Below are 24,234 nucleotides of genomic sequence, written 5' to 3'. Positions count from 1 at the left end.
GCTGGGGGAAAAGTAACATGGTGCAACTGCTATGGGAAAGTCTGACGGTTCCGTAAAAAGTTAAAGAGAATTACCACATGAGTTGAGAGTAGCACTGACATTATACACACTATCATGTGTAAAGCAGACAGCTAGCGGGAAGTGCTACTCAGCACAGCGAGCACAGCCTGGTGCTCTGTGATGACGGAAGGGTGGGGCGGGGGCATGCTCCAGAGGGAGGTAAGGATGCACACATGGAGCCGATTCACACTGCTGTACAGCAGAAACTAACACAACACTGCAAACCAATTACAGTCCAATTAAAAACATTTAAAAATTTCAAAAAAGTTAAACAGAACTACCATATGATCCAACAATTCCACTCTTAGGTATATACCAAAAGAAAGGAAAGCCAGGACTCAAGATACTTGACATCAATGTTCATGGCTATATTATTCACAATAGCCAAAAGATGGAAGCAACATGAGTGTCCTTCAACAGGTGAATAAAAAAGAGTGGTATAAACACACAGTGGAGTATTATTATTCAGCCATAAAAAGGAGTGACATTCTGCATTATATGCTACAACGTGGATATACATGTTGAAAACATTATGGCAGGTGAAGTAAGTCAGACCACGAAAGGACAAATACCATATGATTCCACTTATATGAAGTACCTAGAACAGGCAAATTCACAGAGAGTAGAGGTCAAGGACTGCAGTACAAGGAGAAATAGGGAGTTCAATGGGTACAGAGTGTCTGTTTGGGATGATGAAAACCTTCTGGAAACAGATAGTGGTGATGGTTATACAACACTTAATGCCACTGAATTATACACTTAAAAATGGTCAAAATGGCAAATTTAATGTTATATCTATTTTACTATGATAAAAAGGTATCATTTAGATTATATATAATCAATGAGCTGAAAACCTAAATAGCAGATATTATTTCTATCAAATATTAAACATATTTGCATATAATAAAAACAGAAAATGTACAAATTTATAGAATTTTTTAGTTTACAACACTAAATATATACAAACCTCCCACTGAGCAATCACATTTTTCAGCTTCTGGATTTCAGCATCTTTTCTTTCAAGTTCCAACTTTAATCTTTCAATTCTTCCATCTTTTAGAACTACTTCCTAAACAGGGAAAACATCATTTTAGAACTAAGATAGTTTTGTCAAGTCTGATTTACAATATCCTTTATGAAAGGTTTAAGAGGGAAAAAATCCCAATTTTAATTCATTTTCTAGAGCAACCTAAACGGTTAACTACATTTCCACTTGTATTCAATTTTACAACCGTAACTGTGGACAGTACAAGCAAATAAGATATTTATGTCTAATCTCAAACTACAAATATAACCTAGAACAATATGAGAGCTTTGAAATATTTCCATCCTGGAATAAACATACTAAAAGTGGTTTGTGACAAGGTGTTATTAGTTTATCTTAAAAACCTAATAGAACTGAAAACTTATGAGAAAAGTACAAAACAAATGATAATACAAAACCCCAAATTAGTTTTTTCATTATATCATCAATTAACACATATAAGATATAATAAGAAAAAACATTTTATCCTGACAGCAATAAAAAAAAACCCTAAGAATAAAATTTAGTAATTTTCAGGATCAATGAATGATAAAATATTGAAAAGGATAGAACAAAGCATGTTTGTAGATGGCAATACTAAATATTACTTTGTACATTCAATAAAATTTCAATCGAGTTTTCTTCTTTGGAACTTAGCAACATAGTCAAAATTTTATCTGGGAGAACACAGGATAAAAACAAAAGTTGATGCAGTAGAATGTGCCTATCAAGTAATTATATACTATACAGCAAAAGTGATTAAAATAGCATGTCATGGTGCCTAGGTTGACAAAGCAATGTACCCAAAAAGGAAGTCCAGAAAGAGATTTAAGAATTTATTATAACTAACTATAATATTTTAAAGTGAGAAAACACTGAATTACAGAATAATGGTAGGATATGGGACAAATGGCTAAGTGGGAAAAAATCAAGTTAAATCCCTGCCATCTTAATTTAAATGTAAAAAATCAACCAAAAGTCATACTTCTTAAGAATATATATCGGTTCTCTTTATCTAATGAGTAACACGGCAATAATTTTATTCCAAAAATACTCACTGATTCTGTAAAGCAATTATCCTTCAATTAACAAATAAATTAAAACAAAATGCTCATTGAGCACCTAGCTGCTAGGTGCTGGGTGTACAACAGTGAACAGAACTGAAAAGATTCTTGCCCTCATGGGATTTCTCTGGTGGAGAAGGCAGAGATTACATTATGAAATGCTGCAATTAGAAATGGAGTTTAAGCAATGAAGAAAAGAAACATAGTGCTATAAAGGGAATAATGTGGGTTATTTCCTAGTGGATCAGAGCAGCTTTCTCTGAGGTCCTGACACTTTCAAGATGAACCTTGAGTGACTGGGTTGGAACTGCCTAAGTAAGAAGTGGAGGGAGGTAAGAGCCCTCCAGGTAGAAAGAAGAGCATGTATTAACATAAAGGCCCTGAGGCAGAAAAGAGCTAGAGCATTTGAAGGCTAGTAAAGAGGCAAGCGTTGTTGAAGCCTAGAGAAAAAGATGATAGTATAATATGATTTTGGAAAAAAAATCTGGATCAAAATTAGCAATATACATACTATCATAATGGCCCAGGAAACTCATTTCTAGGAATTTATCTAAATAGATAAGCGAGGCCCAAGAATCTTACTTCTATGAATTCATCTAGATAGATAAGTGAGGGGGGAGTATCTATGAAAGTGTTCACTGAAGATTACAACAAAAAATTGGACATCAATTTAAATGCCCAACAATAAGAATGGAAATCACCAAAAATTATGATGTTCTGTTATTTAGTTGCAAAGTTGTGTCCGACTCTTCTGTGAATCCATGAACTGTACCCACCAGGCACCTCTGTCCATGGGATTTCCTAGGCAAGAATAATGGTGTGTGTTGTCACTACCTTCTCCAAGGGATCTTCCTGACTCAGGGATCGAGCCCATGTTTCCTGCATAGCAGGCGGATTCTATATCACTGAGCCACCAGTTCAGTTCAGTTGCTCAGTCATGTCTGACTCTTTGCGACCCCATGAACTGCAGCACGCCAGGCCTCCCTGTCCATCACCAGCTCCCAGAGTTCACCCAAACCCATGTCCATTAAGTCAGTGATGCCATCCAACCATCTCATCCTTTGCTGTCCCCTTCTCCTACTGCCCTCAATCTTTCCCAGCATCAGGGTCTTTTCAAATGAGTCAGCTCTTCGCATGAGATGGCCAAAGTACTGGACTTTCAGCTTCAACATCAGTCCTTCCAATAAACACCCAGGAATGATCTCCTTTAGAATGGACTGGTTGGATCTCCTTACAGTTCAAGGGACTCTCAAGAGTCTTCTCCAACACCACAGTTCAAAAGCATCAATTCTTCGGCGCTCAGCTTTCTTTATAGTCCAACTCTCACATCCATACATGACCACTGGAAAAACCATAGCCTTGCCTAGATGGACCTTTGTTGACAAAGTAATGTCTTGGCTTTTTAATATGCTACCTAGGTTGGTCATAACTTTCCTTCCAAGGAGTAAGTGTCTTTTAATTTCATGGCTGCAATCACCATCTGCAGTGATTTTGGAGCCCAGAAAAATAAAGTCAGTCACTGTTTCCCCATCTATTTGCCATGAAGTGATGGGACCAGATGCCATGATCTTAGTTTTCTGAATGTTGAGCTTTAAGTCAACTCTTTTACTCTCCTCTTTCACTTTCATCAAGAGGCTCTTTAGTTCTTCACTTTCTGCCATAATGGTGGTGTCATTTGCATATCTGAGGTTATTGATATTTCTCCCGGCAATCTTGATTCCAGCTTGTGCTTCATCCAGCCCAGCATTTCTCATGATCTTCTCTACATATAAGTTAAATAAGCAGGGTGACAGTATACAGCCTTGACATACTCCTTTTCCTATTTGGAACCAGTCTGTTGTTCCATGTCCAGTTCTAACTGTTGCTTCCTGACCTGTGTACAGGTTTCTCAAGAGGCAGGTCAGGTGGTCTGGTATTCCCATCTCTTTCAGAATTTTCCACAGTTTATTGTGATCAACACAGTCAAAGGCTGAGCCACCAGGGAAGCCAAAAAATGATGATACAGAACCATAAAATATGGCCCTATGATCCCCAAGTTATAATACTACATGCAAAGAAAAAATCCTAGAAGGGTATACATCAACATTTTTAACACTCTCTTAGAATGTGAGATTATGGAAGATTTCGCTTTACTGTTTAAAAATTTCGTTTCATCAAAATTGTTTTATACTAAGTATATAATCATTGAATAACATAAAATACTATTTTAATTAAAAAAATGAAACCCCTTAAGTATTAACATGAAATCTATATAATATGGGACTTCCCTGGTGGCTCAGACAGTAAAGCGTCTGCCTACAATGCAGGAGACCGGGGTTCAATCCGTGGGTCGGGACTATCTCCTGGAGAAGGAAAGGGCAACCCATTCCAGTATTCTTGCCTGGAAAATCCCATGGACGGAGGAGCCTGGGAGGCTACAGTCCATGGGGTCTCAAAGAGTTGGACACAACTGAGCGACTTCACTTTCACTTTCTATATAATATGAATAGCTATCATCTTTGAATAAGAAAGCCCTTCTGCTTCACAGGTGAATTCTACCAAAAATTTAAAGAAGAGCTAACACCTATCCTACTCAAACTCTTCCAGAAAATTGCAGAGGAAGGTAAACGGCCAAACTCATTCTGAGGCCACCATCACCCTAATACCAAAACCAGACAAAGATGCCACAAAAAAAGAAAACTACAGGCCAATATCACTGATGAACAAAGATGCAAAAATCCTTAACAAAATTCTAGCAAACAGAATCCAACAACATATTAAAAAGATCATACATCATGACCAAGAGGGCTTTATTCCAGGGATGCAAGGATTTGTCAATATTTGCAAATCAATTAATGTGTACACCACATTAACAAATTGAAAGAAAAAACCCATATGATAGATGCAGAGAAAGCCTTTGACAAATTCAACATACATTTATGATAAAACCCCTCCAGAAAGTAGGCATAAAAGGAACATACCTCAACATAATACAAGTCATATATGATAAACCCACAGCAAACATTATCCTCAATGGTGAAAAACTGAGGGCATTTCCCCTAAAGTCAAGAACAAGACAAGGGTGCCGACTCTCACCACTACTATTCAACATAGATTTGGAAATTTTAGCCACAGCAATCAGAGAAGAAAAAGAAAATAAAGGAATCCAGATTGGAAAGAAGAAGTAAAACTCTCAGTGTTTCCAGACAGTAGATGGTGAAAGAGGGCAACAGAGGGCAGACAGACTGAAACCACAATCACAGAAAACTAATCAATCTAATCACATGGACCACAGCCTTGTCTAATTCAATGAAACTATGAGCCATGCCATGTAGGGCCACCCAAGACAGACAGGTCATGGTGGAGAGTTCTGACAAAATGTGGTCCACTGGAGAAGGGAATGGCAAACCACCTCAGTATTCTTGCCTTGAGAACCCCATGAACAGTACGAAAAGGCAAAAAGATAGGACACTGAAAGATGAACTCCCCAGGTCGGTAGGTGCCCAATATGCTACTAGAGATCAGTGGAGAAATAACTCCAGAAAGAATGAAGAGATGGAGCCAAAGCAAAAGCAACACCCAGTTGTGGATGTGACTGGTGATAGAAGGTCCAATGCTGTAAAGAGCAATATCAGAGGAACCTGGAATGTTAGGTCCATGAATCAAGGCAAATTGGAAGTGGTCAAACAGGAGATGGCAAGAGTGAACGCTGACATTTTAGGAATCAGCGAACTAAAATGGACTGGAATGGGTGAATTTAACTCAGATGACCATTATATCTACTACTGTCAGCAAGAACCCCTTAGAAGAAATGGAGTAGCCATCATAGTCAACAAAAGAGTCTGAAAGGCAGTAGTTGGATGCAATCTCAAAAAAGACAGAATGATCTCTGTTCACTTCCAAGGCAAACCATACAATATCACGGTAATCCAAGTCTATGCCACAAACAGTAATACTGAAGAAGCTGAAGTTGAACTGTTCTATGAAGATCTGCAAGACCTTTTAGAACTAACACCCCCAAAAGATGCCCTTTTCATTATAGGGGACTGGAATGTGAAAAAGAAACACCTGAAGTAACAGGCCAATTTGACCTTGGAGTACAGAATGAAGCAGGGCAAAGGCTAGAGTTTTGCCAAGAGAATGCACTGGTCATAACAAACACCCTCTTGCAACAACACAAGAGAAGACTCTTATACATGTACATCACCAGCTGGCCACAACTGAATCAGAGTGATTCTTTGTAGCCAAAGATGGAGAAGCTCTATACAGTCAGCAAAAACAAGAATGGGAGCTGACTATGGCTCAGATCATGAACTCCTTATTGCCAAATTCAGACTTAAATTGAACAAAGTAGGGAAAACCACTAGACCATTCAGGTATGAACTAAATCAAATCCCTTATGATTATACAATGGAAGTGAGAAATAGATTTAAGGGTCTAGATCTGATAGAGTGCCTGATGAACTATGGACGGAAGTTCATGACACTGTACAGGAGACAGGGATCAAGACCATCCCCAAGAAAAAAAATGCAAAAAAGCAAAATGGCTGTCTGAGGAGGTCTTACAAATAGCTGTGAAAAGAAGAGAGGCAAAAAGCAAAGGAAAAAAGGAAAGATATACCCATTTGAATGCAGACTTCCAAAGAGTTGCAAGGAGAGATAAGAAAGCCTTCCTCAGTGATCAGTGCAAAGAAACAGAGGAAAACAATAGAATGGGAAAGACTAGAGATGTCTTCAAGAAAATTAGAGATACTAAGGGAACATTTCACGCAAAGATGGGCTCAATGAAGGACAGAAATGGTATGGACCTAACAGAAGCAGAAGATATTAAGAAGAGGTGGCAAGAATACACAGAAGAACTATACAAAAAAGATCTTCACAACCCAGATAACCACGATGGTGTGATCACTTACCTAGAGCCAGACATCCTGGAATGCGAAGTCAAGTGGGCCTTAGAAAGCTAGTGGAGGTGATGGAATTCCAGTTGAGCTATTTCAAATCCTAAAAGATGATGCTGTGAAAGTGCCGCACTCAATAAGCCAGCAAATTTGGAAAACTCAGCAGTGGCCACAGGACTGGAAACGGTCCGTTTTCATTCCAATCCCAAAGAAAGGCAATGCCAAAGAATGTTCAAACTACTACACAATTGCACTCATCTCACACGCTAGCAAAGTAATGCTCAAAATTCTCCAAGCCAGGTTTCAACAGTACATAAACCATGAACTTCCACATGTTCAAGCTGGATTTAGAAAAGGCAGAGGAACCAGAGATCAAATTGGCAATATCTGCTGGATCATCAAGAAAGGAAGTGAGTTCCAGAAAAACATCTACTTCTGCTTTATTGACTATGCCAAAACCTTTGAATGTGTGGATCACAATATAACTGTGAAAAATTCTGAAAGAGATGGGAATACCAGACCACCTGATCTGCCTCTTAAGAAATCTATAAGCAGGTCCAGAAGCAACAGTTAGAACTGGTCATCAAACAACAGACTGGTCCAAATAGGAAAAGTAGTACATCAAGGCTATATATTGTCACCCTGATTATTTAACTTATATGCAGAGAAGATCATGAGAAATGCTGGGCTGGATGAAGCACAAGCTGGAATCAAGATTGCCAGGAGAAATATCAATAACCTCAGATATGTAGATGACACCACCCTTATGGCAGAAAGAGAAGAAGAACTAAAGAGCCTCTTGATGAAAGTAAAAGAGGAGAGTGAGTTGGCTTAAAGCTCAACATGCAGAAAACTAAGATCATGGCATCCAATCCCATCACTTCATGGCAAATAGATGGGGAAACAGTGGAAACAGTGTCAGACTTTATTTTTTTTTTTGGGCTCCAAAATCACTGCAGATGGTGACTGCAGCCATGAAATTAAAAGACACTTACTCCTTGGAAGAAAAGTTATGACCAACCTAGACAGCATATTAAAAAGTAGAAACATTACTTTGCGAACAAAGATCCATCTAGTCAAGGCTATGGTTTTTCCAGTAGTCATGTTGGATGTGAGAGTCGGACTGTGAAGAAAGCTGAGCGCCAAAGAATTGATGCTTTTGAATTGTGGTGTTGGAGAAGACTCTTGAGAGGTCCCTTGGACTGCAAGGAGATCCAACCAGTCCATCCTAAAGGAGATCAGTCCTGAGTGTTCACTGAAAGGACTGATGTTGATGCTGAAACTCCAATACTTTGGTCACCCGATGCAAAGAGCTGATTCGTTTGAAAAGACCCCAATGCTGGGAAAGATTGAAGGCAGGAGGAGAAGGGACGACACAGGATGAGACGGTTGGATGGCATCACTGACTCAATGGACATGAGTTTGGGTAAACTCTGGGAGTTGGTGATAGACAGGGAGGCCTGGCATGCTGCGGTCCATGGGGTCATGAAGAGTCGGACACGACTATTGACTGAACTGAACTAAAGTGAAAGAAACAAAAGACCTGTATATAGAAAACTATAAAACACTGATGAAAGAAATCAAAGATGACACAAATAGACAGAGAAATACACCATGTTCATGGTCGGAAGAATCAATATAGTGAAAATGAGTATACTACCGAAAGCAATCTATAGAGTCAATACAACCCCTATCAAGCTACCAAGGGTATTTTTCAGAGAACTATAGCAACTAATTCCACAATTGGTATGGAAATACAAAATACTTCAAATAGTCAAAGTAATCTTGAGAAAGAACAATGGAAACAGAGGAATCAACCTGCCTGACTTCAGACTATACTACAAATCTACTGTCATTAAGACAGTATGTACTGGCACAAAGACAGAAATATAGATCAATGGAACAAAGCCCAGAAATAAGAAAGCCCACAGATAAATCCACACACCTATGGATACCTTATCTTTGACAAAGGAGGCAAGAATATACAATGGGGAAAAGACAATCTCTTTAACGAGTAGTGTTGGGAAAACTGTTCAACCACTTGTGAAAGAATGAAACTAGAACATTTTCCAACACCATACACAAAAATAAACTCAAGACAGATTAAAGATCTAAATGTAAGACCAGAAACTATAAAAGTCCTAGAGGAAAACATGGGCAAAACACTCTCTGACATAAATGACAGATGGATTCTCTATGACCCACCTCCCAGAGTAATGGAAAGAAAAGCAAAACTAAACAAATGGGACCTAATTAAACTCAAAAGCTTTTGCACAACAAAGGAAACTATAAGCAAGGTGAATAGACAGCGTTCAGAATGGGAGAAAATAATAGCAAATGAAGCAACTGACAATCTCAAAAACATACAAGCAGCTCATGCAGCTCAATTCCAGAAAAATAAATGATCCAATCAAAAAATTGGCCAAAGAACTGAACAGACATTTCTCCAAAGAAGACATGCAGATAGCTAACAGGCACATGAAAACATGCTCAACATCACTCATTATCAGAGAAATGCAAATCAAAACCACAATGAGGTACCATCCCACGCTGGTCAGAATGGCTGCCATCAAAAAGATTACAAACAATAACTGCCGGAGAGGGTGTGGAGAAAAGGGAACACTCTTACACTGATGGTGGGAATGCAAACTAGTACAGCCACTATGAAGAACAGTGTGGAGATTCCTTAAAAAACTGGACATAGAACTGCCATATGACCCAGCAATCCCACTGCTGGGCATACACACCGAGGAAACCAGAACTGAAAGAGACACGTGTACCCCAGTGTTCATTACAGCACTGTTTATAATAGCTAGGACATGGAAGCAACCTAGATGTCCATCAGCAGACGAATGGATAAGAAAGCTGTGGTACATATACACAATGGAATATTACTCAGCTATTTAAAAAAATGCATTTGAATCAGTTCTAATGAGGTGGATGAAACTGGAGCCTAATATACAGAGTTAAGTAAGTCAGAAAGAAAAATGCCAATACAGTATAGTAACACATATATATGGAATTTAGAAAGATGATAACGATGATCCTATATGCAAGACAGCAAAAGAGACACAGATGTAAAGAACATACTTTTGGACTCTGTGGGAGAAGGCAAGGGTGGGATGATTTGACAGAGTATCAGTGAACCATGTATATTACCGTATGCAAAATAGATTGCCAGTCCAGGTTCGATGCAGGGCGCTCAGGGCCGGTGCACTGGGACAACCCTGAGGGATAAAATGGGAGGGAGGTAGGAGGGGGCTTCAGGATGGGGGAGGCATGTACATCCATGGGTGATTCGTGTCAATGTATGGCAAAAACCACTACAATATTGTAATTAGCCACAATTAAAATTAATTAAAAAATTAATTAATTAAAAAAAGAAAGTCCTTCCAAACATAATATAAAAGAGAGAAAACAAAAAGGAAAAGACTGATATTTAATTTGATGAAAAATCTCCAAAAAACTGAAAGAAAATCAAAAGGTAAATGAAAAACTAGAAAAAATGGTCACAGTCACATGGCAGGCATACGACCAATTAAAAATGAAAAAGTGTACAATTTCAGTAGTAAGCAATATTACATAAAACTGGTACATTTAAATTTTTTTTCTCAGTGTGGGTAACTGAAAACAATTTAGCTGTAAACATAATTATTTCATCTAAAAATATTACAGCTGACCCTCGGACAACACTGGGGTTAGGGACGCAAACCCTCTGTGAAATCAGAAGTCCACATATATAGTCATTTAGCATCGGGCCCTCTGTATATGTGGTCCCTCTGCATCCACAGATTTAACCAACCTCAACAGAAAAAAAAATCAATGTGTAAATAAACACAAGCAGTTCAAAGCTACACTGTTCAAGGGTCAGTGTATTACTTAATGATCTGAAATGTTCACCACCTCTGTATGTAACTGAAAAGTGGTTCATGTTAAGTTTCTACATTATTGGGGAAAAAGTATAAACCCATACAGAAAAGTGGAAGCACAAGAAAGTATCAATGATAGTTTTCTTCAGGTGAATGAGATTAGGGTCAATTTTTCTCCCACTGTTTTCTGTAAACTGGGGATCATAAAGATACCTGTTATCTTCACAGTTAACTGTGAGAATTAGATGAAATAATAAATTTAAGTACTTAATATAATATCTAGAAAATATATATTAAGCCCTCAAATATTTATTTTTGCATTATAAGTTCTTCACTTAGCAGTTATTTCTAGTATTTTTACAACAAATGGCACTTTTTAAAACAGAAAACCTTACTGTTATAAGGTACACTCATTTTTTATTAAGTGTTACATTTCATTAAATAAAATTTAAAATTATCTTCTAAGTATATTATACTAAAATGAAAATAAAAAGGTGTATAAATCTATGTCCACAAGGGATTTGTCATCTACAAACAACAAATAAAAATGTGCTGTGTGAAATGTGCCATAAGAAAACCAAAATGCTACAGGGTATAGAGAAAAAAGGAAAGATCATATCCAGGTTTTCTATGTTTGGGACTGGAACAGGGCAATGAGAGAAAGCATCAGGATAGATATGACATGTGAAATGAACCCTGAGCAAAGCTGGGAATGATTCAGCATAGTGACAAGGAGTGCTCTGGTCTGGCTAGAAGAAAAAACTGGAAAGAGTATGACTAAAGTTATTTAGGCTGAAGCTACACTGTAGAACAATGCTTTCAAACTTATTTGACAGTGACCCACATTAAGGAATGTTTTGCATCATGACTCAATACATAAACATGTCAGTATATGTATATATATTTGCATTTATGTATATATGTATATAAACATATATACACTGAAACAAATTTCATAAAATATGAAAAGATGTCATATATGCTGATAACTTTTTTTTGAGAGTGCTGGTTGCAATCTACTAAATTTATTTTAGGACTGGTTCAATGGATTGGGACTCTTCATTTGAAAAGCTTGAGGGCTTTAGTAAATGATTCAACAGACACTGAACCTTAAGGACATAGTGTGGCAGGATGGAAGTCTCACTCTTTAAAAAGTACTCTATTAACAGTGTATAAGATAAATTATCTAGAATTAGAAGTCAGGAGGCAGGAAGTCTTATTAGGTTACTGAAATAATACCAGTAAGAGATAATGAGATTCCAAATTAGAGAAATGTTAAAGTGGAAGAGAAGATATATCTGAGAACTATTTCAGAGATTAAAAATTCCCAAACTTTGAGAAACAGAAAAGTGAAAAGGGAGATTCACAGTCGGAACATCTGGATAAAATGACAAAACCCCAAACAGAAATGATGAAGTCAAGTTGAATGCTTGGTTCGGAAAGTCAATGATGACCTCAAGTTTCAGCATAGTGAGCCTAAGGTATTCATAGAACAAGAGAGTGAAATACACTACACAGGCAGTTGATAAAACAGAGCCCTAAAGACCATTAGAGGGAATGCCAGTGAAGCTGCGGGCTTCCCTGGTGGCTCAGATGGTAGAGTCCGCCTGCAATGCAGGAGACCTGGGTTCAACCCCTGGGTCGGGGAGATCCCCTGGAGAAGGGATTGGCTACCCACCTCAGTATTCTTGCCTGGAGAATCCCATGGACAGAGGAGCCTGATGGGCTACAGTCCATGGGGTAGCAAAGTCAGACACGACTGAAGTGACTCAGCACGCATGCGTGCTCGAGCACGTGCGCACACGCACGCACACGCAGACACACACACACACACACACACACACACACACAGTGAAGCTGTGGAGAAGTTAGTAACTTCATATCCTGCTGCCAGAAGACAATGTTGATACATATCAAGAACAATACAGGTGTTTACATGCTTTGATGCAATTACTATTTTTAAGAATGTATTTATTCAAAGGACAAATTCATCAAAAAAGTAAATAGATGAATATATTCAATGAATACCAGGTGACCAATTCTAAACAACCTAGATGTTCAATAATAGGGTAATAGGGCTTCCCTGCTGGTCCAGTGATTAAGAATCTGCCTGCCAATGCAGGGGACATGGGTTTGATCTCTGGTCCGGGAAGATCTCATATGCCTTGGAACAACCAAACCAGTGTGCCACAACTATTGAGCCTGTGCCCTAGGGCCCGGGAGTCACAACTACCAAGCCCAAGTACCTAGAGCCTGTGCCCTGCAGAAGAAAACCACAATGAGAACCCCGAGCATCACGGGTTACAAAAATAAACCCTGCTCATTGCAACTAGAGAAAGCCCATATGTGCAGTAACAAAGACCCAGCAGAGCCAAAATAAATAAAACAATAAACCTTAAAAAAAACTTACAGAAAATAGTTTTTTTTTTAAGAAAATAGTTTAAAAAATACTGAGTAATGAACAATTACAGAATGTTGACTTGACAGAATGTAACTACAGTTTAGAAAAGGGGCTACAGAAACTATATTTCTTATTCTTAGTTATTTTAAAAATACCTATGCATGTTTTCCTGGAAAAGTACTATACAAAAATGAAACCAAATGTTAAAGACTGACTGAATGAATTAGTGTGGATGTATTTTTCACCTTTAAAAATTTCTGGTACACTAATACACAGTTTAAAATGATTTTAACACTTGCAAAAAAGTTTTCCCTGAAAAAGGAGTGTGAGGAGGAGAGGAAGGAGGTAGACAAAAAGAAAATATTTTTTAATGGCCTCAATATTCCTTTCTCCCCAACTACACTCAATGACATGACAAAATACTCAACTTTTTTACTTATGAAAATTTTACATGTGCAAAATATATAAATTGACATGGCAAGTAAAAAGAAAAATAAACCAATATGCAAATTATGTGAACATTACCAATATTTTGGCATCCCCCACATTTCTCTCCCCAATCGTATCCTTTCCCCCCATTCCTGAGAATATCCACTATTATGAATTTGTGTTTGTCACTCTCTTCCTTACTAATAGTCTTTTACAACATACAGATGTATCCCTGAGTAATCAGTTAAACTTTCTATTTTTTGGAATTTATATAAACTGCATCAAACTATTACTATTTGGTGACTTGCTTATTTCATTAAAGATTATGTTTTTGTTATTCATCCATGCTGTTATGTATTGCTATAATTCATTCATTTCTTCTACTGACTTTGTTGTCACAAACAACTGAGCTTGAATCATTCCTCTTGAAGATGTCTCCAGGGTTTACTCTAAGGCAGAATTTCTAGAACACAGTCTACCCATCATCTTCAACTGTAGAAGTTAATGCCACATTGTTCTCCAAAACAGCTACACCAAGTGACATTACTACCAGTCACCTGTTCCTGCTCTTCTACATCCTCCCCATACTGCCCACTGTCTGATTCCCATCTCTAGTTTTCACCTTCCTTCAGTTATTCCTAGGCACTGCAGTGAAATTAATATTACCATGTAGAACTTTGTCTTCTGCTCAAAAACTTTAAAAAATTATTCTTTTCTATCTCCTGACAAAATCATAAATCAGGCTTTTAAGTCCTCCACAATCCTTCCAAACCCACTGTGCCAAACTTACACTATACTCCTCAATGAATATTGTATTAAACTGGTTTATACTTTACTGCTTCCATCCTTTTATTCATGGCATTCCAGCTTCTCCTCCCTCACCTCCGTATGTTCAAATTCTACTCTCTTAAATTCCAATTCAAAAATTATTTTCTCTTAAGAAAGCCATCTCTTATCTCCATTCCTATGAATTACCTTTTTTTTGACTTTCCACTTCTCCTACTGTGTACAAAAACAATGATCTATTAAGCATATGCTGTGTATAAATGCTCTAATATTTTACACCATAATTGCTAACTTTCATAATAACAGTGCATGAAAGGCAGGTAATTTCATTCCAACATAACAGAGCTGATAAACTGCAGTGCTATATTTTGTGTTATTAGGCTTGTTTGATTTGAGATTATTCTCTTTCTACTACACTGCATTATCACTTTGACTTTAAAATATCATTAACATTAATTAATAATTTAACTTATGTGTACCCAGCTTTGCTCTACAAAAGATCTGAAACACCTAATCACTTGCTTGAGTATATTAATATGATTCTTACAATGATCTGAGATGGCTTAAAGAATAAGATATAAACCACAAAAGGGAAAATAAAAATCAACGTAAAAAGAGGAAACAAATACACTACCTATAAATGTTAACATGTCTGCTTGCATTGTACACAAAATTTGACAGTCAAGGCAACTCAGGAAAACACCAAATTTAATTCAGTGCTAGAAAGGAAGAAGCTCACAAGTATCTGAGGGCAGGCAAGGATGTCCCATACTAAGCCAAAAATAAATTTTCATGTGATAGTGTTTTTATAAGGCGATATTATTGCTGCATTGGAATAAAAAATTCTTAAGAGTCTGGCTCCGTTTGTGTGTCCTATATAACAACACAGTTTAAGTGTTTAATTTGTTGAATGACTGAATTTATCAGAGGAAACAAAAAACTAACATCCATTGAAGACAGTAAAAGGATGGAAAATGGGCTTTTCAATTTGAAATAGCCACTGGAAGGAATTTATTAAAGTTAAAAAAAAAATGAATCAAACCACCATTAAGTAGAAATGAGGATATGGCAGAAGTTACACAGCACTGATTTTCAGAAGAGAATATAAACAGGAAGGAGTATTGTCCAGCAATACCTGGTTAAACAAAAATTAAATTGTAATAGCGCAGGCAGACAGTACTGTGAGAGCAAATGCTGCATACTGACATGACGGGAATGCCAGAAAGTCAAGGAAGTCAGGGGAGCGCTCATGGGGACATGACTGAAATTACTTATCACACGCTCCCGGCTGAGAGGACAGTTATTGATAGACTAGAGGTCAACAGAAGGTAAAAAACAGATTCATAGTTTAAGAGGAAGTAAAACAGAAGACTCGTGGTTTATGGTAGGAAAAATAAATGCAAACTCAGAGGTCTCTATGTGATAATATCTTTTGGGTTTTTTCTGTATTTTTCCAAACAGTATTTTAAAATTGAGTACCATTCTTAGCTTGTGAGCCTGCAGACCAACTATATAGTTTGCAACCCCTGGTCTGCAGGACAAAATTCTAACTTCTTATTTTCACATTAAAAGACCCTTATAACCTAATTCCAATCTATTTCTCTAATCATGTTATCTCACACTCACTTAAGTCTTTACTTCTTAGATGCATAATATTTCAATTTCCTGAATATTCAGTCTAAAGGCTTTTCATAGCTCTGGGCCATTGCTCTTGCAGTTCCCTTAGGTTTTTCTCTATTTCTCAGTTTATACAGTTATTTGCATTCAAAATCCATTGCAAATGTTACTTCTTTATATACCTTTCCCAATTACCCAAGGAGTGGTCTATTACCTTTTCTATTTAAAAACTTTTTTTTTAAATTGTTCATCTCTCTCTTAAATCCTTCATCATGCTGAGTGACATTCTCTTTACAGTCTACTTCCTCCTATCCCCAACTACCCTGAGTGTCCAAGTCAAGGATGGTCTTAACCATCTTGATATTCCCACTCCCCGATATTGATGCCGAACAATACCAAGCATTATAGTACATGCTCAATAAATATTAACCAATTAATAAAGTACCTCACACTTTTTAATATAAATATCTATGTGTAATAATGACTAAGATAATACACTAAAACTATAGTTCTATACAATCATAATTGAATTCCACTGTTTACATTTTTAAAAAATGAAAAAAAAATTCACTGTGATTTAAAGAGAATTTTCTATTTTACATGCCTGGTTGTGCTCATGAGCTGTGTAATTATCTGTTCCATTATATTCTGTTAGCTGTTCTCTTCTTTTTTCTCTAGTAAGAATTTTATGAACATCATCTTCCAGTCTATTGAAGAATCCTCCATCATGTGACAAAGTCTGAGAAGAACTCAATTCCTGTCAAAAATGAATTAAGATTCACTATCAATCAACACAAAAGTGCACACATTTAATAAACCTAATTGGCCACTAGAAGGATAGAGAATGAAAGAAAAATTATAATCAAGAGACAATCAACCATCTGATTCTTCTCTATCTTCAGGTGATAATCAGCAGAAACACGTATGCAAATGTCCTTTTCTTTACATTTTTGAGTTGGGTATTGCTTTATTTTTCAATTATTTTTATCCATGTACCATACAATTTATTCATTTAATTAGCACATTTTTTTAAATATACTCATAGAGTTGTATAGCCATAACTCATTCAAAAAGTTTCATCAGCCCAAAAAGAAACCCACAATTTCCTAGCATCATCTCCCATTCTCTCCTAATCTCTGCCCTCTTCAGTTGTTCTCTAGGCAACACTGATCTACTTTCTGTCTGTATATATTTGACTATTCTGGATATCTGATATAAATGGAATCATATAGAATAAGGTCTTTTGTGACTGACTTCTTTCACTTAGCAAAATGTTTTTAAGGTTCATCCATATGATAGCATCTATCAGCACTTCATTCCTTACTGCCAAATAATATCCCATTAATTGATACACCATATTTTATTTCTCCATTCATCAGTTGATGGGCATTTGAACTGTTCCTTCTTTTGGCTACTGTGAATATTGCTGCTATAAACATTCATGCAACAAGTTTTTGTGTGGACATGTTTTCAGATCTCTTACATATCCAGGTATATATCTAGAAGTAGATTTTCTGGGACATATGGTAACTCTGTGTAACCATCTGAAAAACTGCCAAATAGTTTTCCAAAGTGACTGTACTATTTTACAGCCTATCAATGTACTAATGTATGAGGGTTCTAATTTCACCACATTCTCACCAACACCTGTTATTATGCATCTCTTTAAATTATAAATACTACCGTGACTGTGAAATGTGTGTGAATGAGATTCATTGTTGTTCTGAACTGTATTTCTCTGATGGCTAATTGTGCTATGTATCTTTTCATGTGCTTACTGGACATTTGTATAACTTTTTGGAAAAATGTTTATTCAGATATTTTGCCCAAGTTTTAATTGGGTTACTTTTTATTTCTGAGTTGTAGGAGTTCTTTATATATTCTAAAAACAACATGACTTGCACATATTTTCTCCCATTCTGTGGCTTGTCTTTTCACATTCTTGATGTGAAAAGTATCCTTGGTATCATAAAAGTTTTACTTTTGACAAAGTCCAATTTATCCAAGAAATCACTGCCTAACTCAGGGTCACCAAGATTTACTTCTATATTTTCTTCTAAGAATTTTATAACTTTAGCTCTTACATTTAAGTTTCTAATCTGAGTTATTTTTTGTGTATGATATGTAGAAGGGGTCCAAATTCTTTCTTTTGCATGTGGCTACCTAGCATTATTTGTTAAGAAGATTATTATTTTCCCATTGAACTTATCTTGACATTCTTGTTCAAAATTAATTCAACATAAATATTAAAGCTTCTTTCTATAGACTCAACTTTACTTTGTCACCTACATATCTACCCTTATGCCATACTACACTGCCCTAACTACTCTAGCCTTGTATTACTCAAAGTTTTACAGTATATTTGAAAATAATTTTTACACATATTTTACACATGAATGATAAAGAGATACTTTTATCACAATCTACTCAACTATGTAAAATTACAGATTTTATATGTTCTCCAAGAAAAGTATCATTTCCTTTCCTGTCATAAGACAGACTGAAGAAAATGCTCCTTTCTCTCTTATAGGTTTTCCCTATGTCCCACATTCTTGAGCTTTAATATTCCCTATTTTACCCATTTCAATTGTATTTGTGAGCAAATGACCCAACAGTTCTATGACTGTCCATCCACTTCCTTTTACATTATCTTAGAAAGAGTTTGAAAGAAAAAAAACTTATGTATCAGTGCTTAATATACACAAATGATATTTAAAATGCTTGTAGAGCACTTTATATTTCAAAACACTTACAGAAACATCCATTTATTTGAATCTCATTAACATCATTAAGAAACTGATAGAGCAAGAATAATTTCCCCAGAAAATAATCATGGTCACAAGAAGTTTAACTTACCCATGAGTGATTCTTCTGCTAAGTGGTATAGATAGAACTCTAAATCTGCTTCATAAAATACTTCCAGTATATTCTGATAACATTTCATTTCAAAGCAATGAATACAAAAATGCTTAAAATACCGCTGAGCTTCTATGGAAGGTACAGCATTTGTTGTTGTTTAGTTGCTAAGTTATGTCTAACTTTTTTGTGACCCCATGGACTTTAGCATACCAGGCTCCTCTGTCCATGGGATTTTCAGGCAAGAATACTGGAGTGAGTTGCCATTTCCTACTCCACGGGATCTTCTCCTGACCCAGGATCAAACCTGCCTCTCCCACACTGCAGGCAGATTCTTTACTGCTGAGCTACTGGGAAAGTCAGGTATAGCATAATGATGGCAACTAATCAGCCTCTGGATTTCACTACTTTAAAGACTGCAACTCCAGTCTTTTTGTCTTCTATTTTTTGATGGCTACTACCATTTACCAGCATGCCTATCCTAAATTTTGTCTTTGATGTTTTTTCTTTAGTGAGGCATAAACTTTCTTTTCAGCCTAAGGACAGAAGTTCTCAAAAGACACCTTGATAGGAAACTAGAGAAATGAAACAAAAATAAATAAACCACATACCACCCCACCTCTCACAACATGCACACCTCAAAAGAAAAAAGACAAAAATGCAGCATGTGTAAGAACACATATTCTTTAATAAGTCTAGGCAATTCAATGTCAATTTTCTGTCCAAATAATCAAAATTAGAACTTTTCATTTAATTTTATAAGCCCCCAATTATTAAACACTAACAGTAAGTCAGAAGAGAAAATACGAAAACAGCTATTCCAGCCACAAAAGACAGTTAACTGAGTTATGTATGTATGAGAAACAGAAAAAATAAGAGAATAACTTAAGTTCAAAACCTCTGGAAAAGTTATTTTTGAGTAGAAACTGCATGATTTACCTCAGAATATGCAAATTTAAAAGTTGTATTGTCAAAGTTACCCCTCCTTCACAAAGACTTATATACAGGCTGGAATCCAGAAATTAAGGTTAAAAGCATAAACACTGGTAATTTCCACTAAATGTTTACAATAGTTTCAGAGTGATATGATCCAAGGATTTAGAAGAAAATGAGAGTGTCATATTTTGGTTTGTTTGTGATATACATAAGGTAGAGTAGTTTCTTCCCTTTGGAGTCCTTCTCTTTCTCTTGAGGAATCAGCTGAAATTTAATTCTTTTGGTTAAAAGAAGTTTTAGATGGAATAAAAAATGTAAAGGGACGTCAGAACCTTTAATGTGTATATACACACAGGACACATCCCTGCATCTATATGCATATGTATATATACATAAATCTTCTGTCATCCACACTTTTGACTGCCGCACAACCCCCGAGGACCCTCAGTGCTACCAGGTAACTCCAGTGATTCACCCACTGCAGCAGAGTAAGTGTTCTCTTCCCTGCAACATTTTCCTGGCAGAGTCAATTTCAATTTAACTAAAATTTTGAGCACCTATTATGTCTCAAGAATATAGTTAAAAAGACAGTATGGTATTTGTGCAAGTATAGCTGTATAGATCATTGGAACAAAATTGAGAGATAGGACATAAACCTTCACATTTATGGTTAATTTTTTATGAAAGTGTCAAGGTACTTCATTAAAATAAAACTGTTTTAAACAAATCGTTCTGGGAAAACTGGATATAAACATGCAAAAACTGAATGTGAACTCTTTACATTACACATAAAAATTAACTTAAAATTAGATCATGGAGAAGATTCTGTGAAGATGGCAGAGTAGGAAGCACCAGCAACCCAAGTCCTCACATAGACAATAACTGCACTGGCAGAATCTGATTTTTTTTTTTTTTTTTTCAGAATCTGATTTTGAAACAACTATTTTGGAACTCTGAAGTCTGTTGAAGGCTTGCGAATTTCAAGGGAACACTTGGGTGGTAAACTGCAGTAAAGTTTGGTCAATTTTATATCTCAGTACAGTAGCAACTACCCATCCACCACCCTTAGTGATGTGGTAGAGAGCTGTGTGCATGTTCCTGGAGTAGCCTGGACACAACATATGGGAGCCAGGGTGGGCAGAAAGGAACTTCTCCTCCAAATAGTGGGGACCTGTGCTCTGGTCACTAATTATTGTTTCTCTTCACAGAGATGCAGACCAAGAGACAGACAGACAGGCAGCCACTGTTGCTGCACTTCCCCCTCATTGTTGTAAGCCCCCCCGCCCCGCCCCCCCCCTCCCCCCCCCCCCCCCCCCCCCCCGCTCCAGCTGAAGTGACTTCCAGTGGATTTAAAAGGCTAGTCCTCTCCCCACACCCACTTCATTTTTTGCTTTTCCATTTTTAAGAACCAGACATTAAAAAACAGGCCACTAAAAAACAATTGCCTATAGGGGGAAATTTAGAAAGTGACTACAAATGCCTAAGGAAAGGCTCATTAAACATCTAAGACACTAAGCTTACATGTTATGTTGGTCTGTGAAACAGACAGCTGATAACAATTAAAAAAACCCCAAAATAGTAATAAGAAAATACCAATCCCCAGAAGGTGGAGAATCTGATTTCCAGAGTTACCACATTACTACACTCAAATGTTAGACTCAGCACTAGATTCATATTCCACCAAAAAAAAATTACAAGGCATAAAAGAAATAGGAAAGTATAAACCATTGAAAGGAAAAAAAATCAACAGAAACTGTTCCTGGAAAAGATTTATTTATGGCAGTTACATTAGACAAAGACTTTAAAATAATGTGTAAACAAAATGGAGATATAAGTAGAGATTAAAAAACCTAAAAGATACCAAAAAGAAATTCTGGAGCTAAAAAGTACAATAACTGAAACACCACATTCATTAGAGAGACTGAAAGGCAGAGCTGTGCATGCAGAAGAAAGAATCAATAAACTTAAAGACACGGAAACAGAAATTATCTAGGCTAAGAAACAGAAAGAAAGAGATTAAAGAAATACAAACAGAGCCTAAGGGACCTGTGGGACACCATCAAGCAGGACAACAGACACATTGTAGGAGTCTTAGGGGGAGAAAAGAAAGAGAAAGTGACAGACTGTATGAAGAAATAATAACTAAAAACTTCCCAAATCTGATGAAAGATATGACTATAAACATCTAAGAAGCTTAAAGAACTCCAAGTAAGATGGATTCAAGAAAGACTTACAGCAATTATAATAAATTATCAAAAGGGAAAATCATAAAAGCAGCAAGAGGAAGCAAGTCATCATATACAAGGATCCTCAATAAGATCATGAGCAGAAACTTGGAAGGCCAGAAGATGGTCGGCTGAAATACTAAAAATACTAAAAGAATAAAAAAAACTTTCAACCAAGAATCTTGTAAGCGGCAAAACTCTCCTTCAAAAGTGAGTGAAAACTCAAGACATTCCCAGAAAAACAAAATCTGAAGGAGTTAGTGAGCACCAGACCTGCCAGATGGAGAAGGAAATGGCAACCCACTCCAGTGTTCTTGCCTGGAGAATCCCAGGGATGGGGGCTGCAGTCTATGGGGTCACACAGAGTCGGACACGACTGAAGTGACTTAGCAGCAGCAGGAGCAGACCTGCCAGAAATGCTTAAGATAGTGCTGGGAAGGTAAAAAGAACATCAGACAGTAACTCAAAGCCACGTGGGGAAACAAACATTACAATAAATGGGTAATTATAAAAGCCTGTACTATTGTAACTATGGCATGTGACTATACTTTTTGTTTTCTACATGATTTAAGAGACTAATATGTTTAAAAAAACAAACACAAAAACAAAAAACGATGAAGAAGACTAGATCCTATCAGAAAAGATCTTCTACAACTAAAGACATGAGTGGAAGGGGTGGACTTATGATATAGTCAAATCCCAAATCCCAAACTCCCCAGGTGCATGACCCACAAATTGGAGAGTAATTATATTTCAGAGGTTCTCCCAGAGGAATGAGAGTTCTGAGTCCCAAGTCAGGCCCCCTAACCCACAGGTGCAGATGAGCCACCAGAGCATTTGGCTTTGAAGGTTAGTGGGGCTTACTTAATTGCAGGAGCCCCACAGGACTGCGGGAAATAGCGATCTCACTCTTAAAGGCTGAACACAAAATCTCACATATACCAGGGCAAGGGAAAAAGCAGTAATTTGATAGAAACCTGAACTATATCTATCTGCTCGTCTCAGAGGGTTTCCTGCAAAGGTGAGGGGTGGATGCGGTTCACCCTGGGGACACACACTGGTGACAGACATACTGGGGAAAATTCAGTGATGTGAATATTGCTGAAGCTGACATCTGAGCTCACAAGCTCCAAGACCTGGCCTGTAGGCTACAGGGTTGGGATGCTTCATGACAAACAACTGAGTGGGGACACAGTCCCCGGTACCCAGGAACTCAGGAAAAAAAAAGTGGGGAGTGGGGAAAAAGCCTTTTGAACTCAAGTGGAAAAAAACTGAGATTTCTGGTTCAATCTCTGTGTAAAAGTTAACTTGTAAATGAATTGCTTTAGTTGACTTGAAAGTAAGAGCTTAAAAAAAAAAAAGACAGAGCTTATAAATTAAATCTAAATATATAAAAAACTGGCCAAGATAAATTTTAGGATCCATGATCTAAGAAATACTCAGTACTGAACTGATATCTGTTACTGAAGGTGGCTTAAGCTTGTTTGTTTAATTAATATAGATATGTCTAGGCTTATCAATGTTAAGTATAATATTTCTGTTATACCTAGGTTTGTGTGTGTAACAGCTGTTCAGTCATGTCAGACTCTTTATGACTCCATGGACTGTAGCCCACCAGGCTCCTCTGTGCATGAAATTCTCCAGGCTTTAATACTGGAGTGGCTTGCCCTTCCCTTCTCCAGGGGATCTTCCCAACCCAGGGGTCAAACCCGGGTCTCCTGCATTGCAGGCAGATTCTTTACCATCTGAGCCACCAGGGAAGCCCTGTACCTAGGTTTATTAGAGGTCAAATAAGACCTTATTCTATCTGTTACAAATCTGCTGACAAGAAAACTAACTCAATGTGGAAAAAATTTTAAGGAAACAAAATACAAATGAGATAAAGAGCTTTAGGTGAACTTTCAGAAATGATTATATTTTAGGATCTCTCCAGATATTCAACAACTTTAAAGTTAAAACTGTGCTAAAATAAATTAGGTGGTAAGTTTAGTTGAGTAAATTAAAAGTAAGCTGGTGTAGAACTTAAATTTGGCTTTTCTGTTAAAAAAGAGACAAGTTTTCTGAAGATGTTAAATTGCCTTTGATAACTGG

General features: G+C 36.9%; 1 protein-coding gene across 3 annotated transcripts in view; it reads right to left on the bottom strand.

Annotated features, from left to right (window-relative positions):
* The window catches only part of GKAP1 (G kinase anchoring protein 1), a 95,027-nt gene that overhangs the window by 9,134 nt on the left and 61,659 nt on the right, over positions 1 to 24,234 (bottom strand). For all 3 annotated transcript variants that reach the window (XM_061163759.1, XM_061163760.1, XM_061163761.1), the window contains 2 exons: positions 16,727 to 16,883; positions 1,028 to 1,125 (listed from right to left, as the gene is read on the bottom strand). In XM_061163759.1, coding sequence (XP_061019742.1) covers positions 1,028 to 1,125; positions 16,727 to 16,883 — 255 coding nt within the window. The remainder of the gene's footprint in view (positions 1 to 1,027; positions 1,126 to 16,726; positions 16,884 to 24,234) is intronic.

Source organism: Dama dama, chromosome 16 (genome assembly GCF_033118175.1).
Source record: "Dama dama isolate Ldn47 chromosome 16, ASM3311817v1, whole genome shotgun sequence".
NCBI lineage: Eukaryota > Metazoa > Chordata > Mammalia > Artiodactyla > Cervidae > Dama > Dama dama.
Note: the sequence above shows the minus strand (reverse complement) of the source record. Positions and strands in the feature narration are given on the sequence as shown.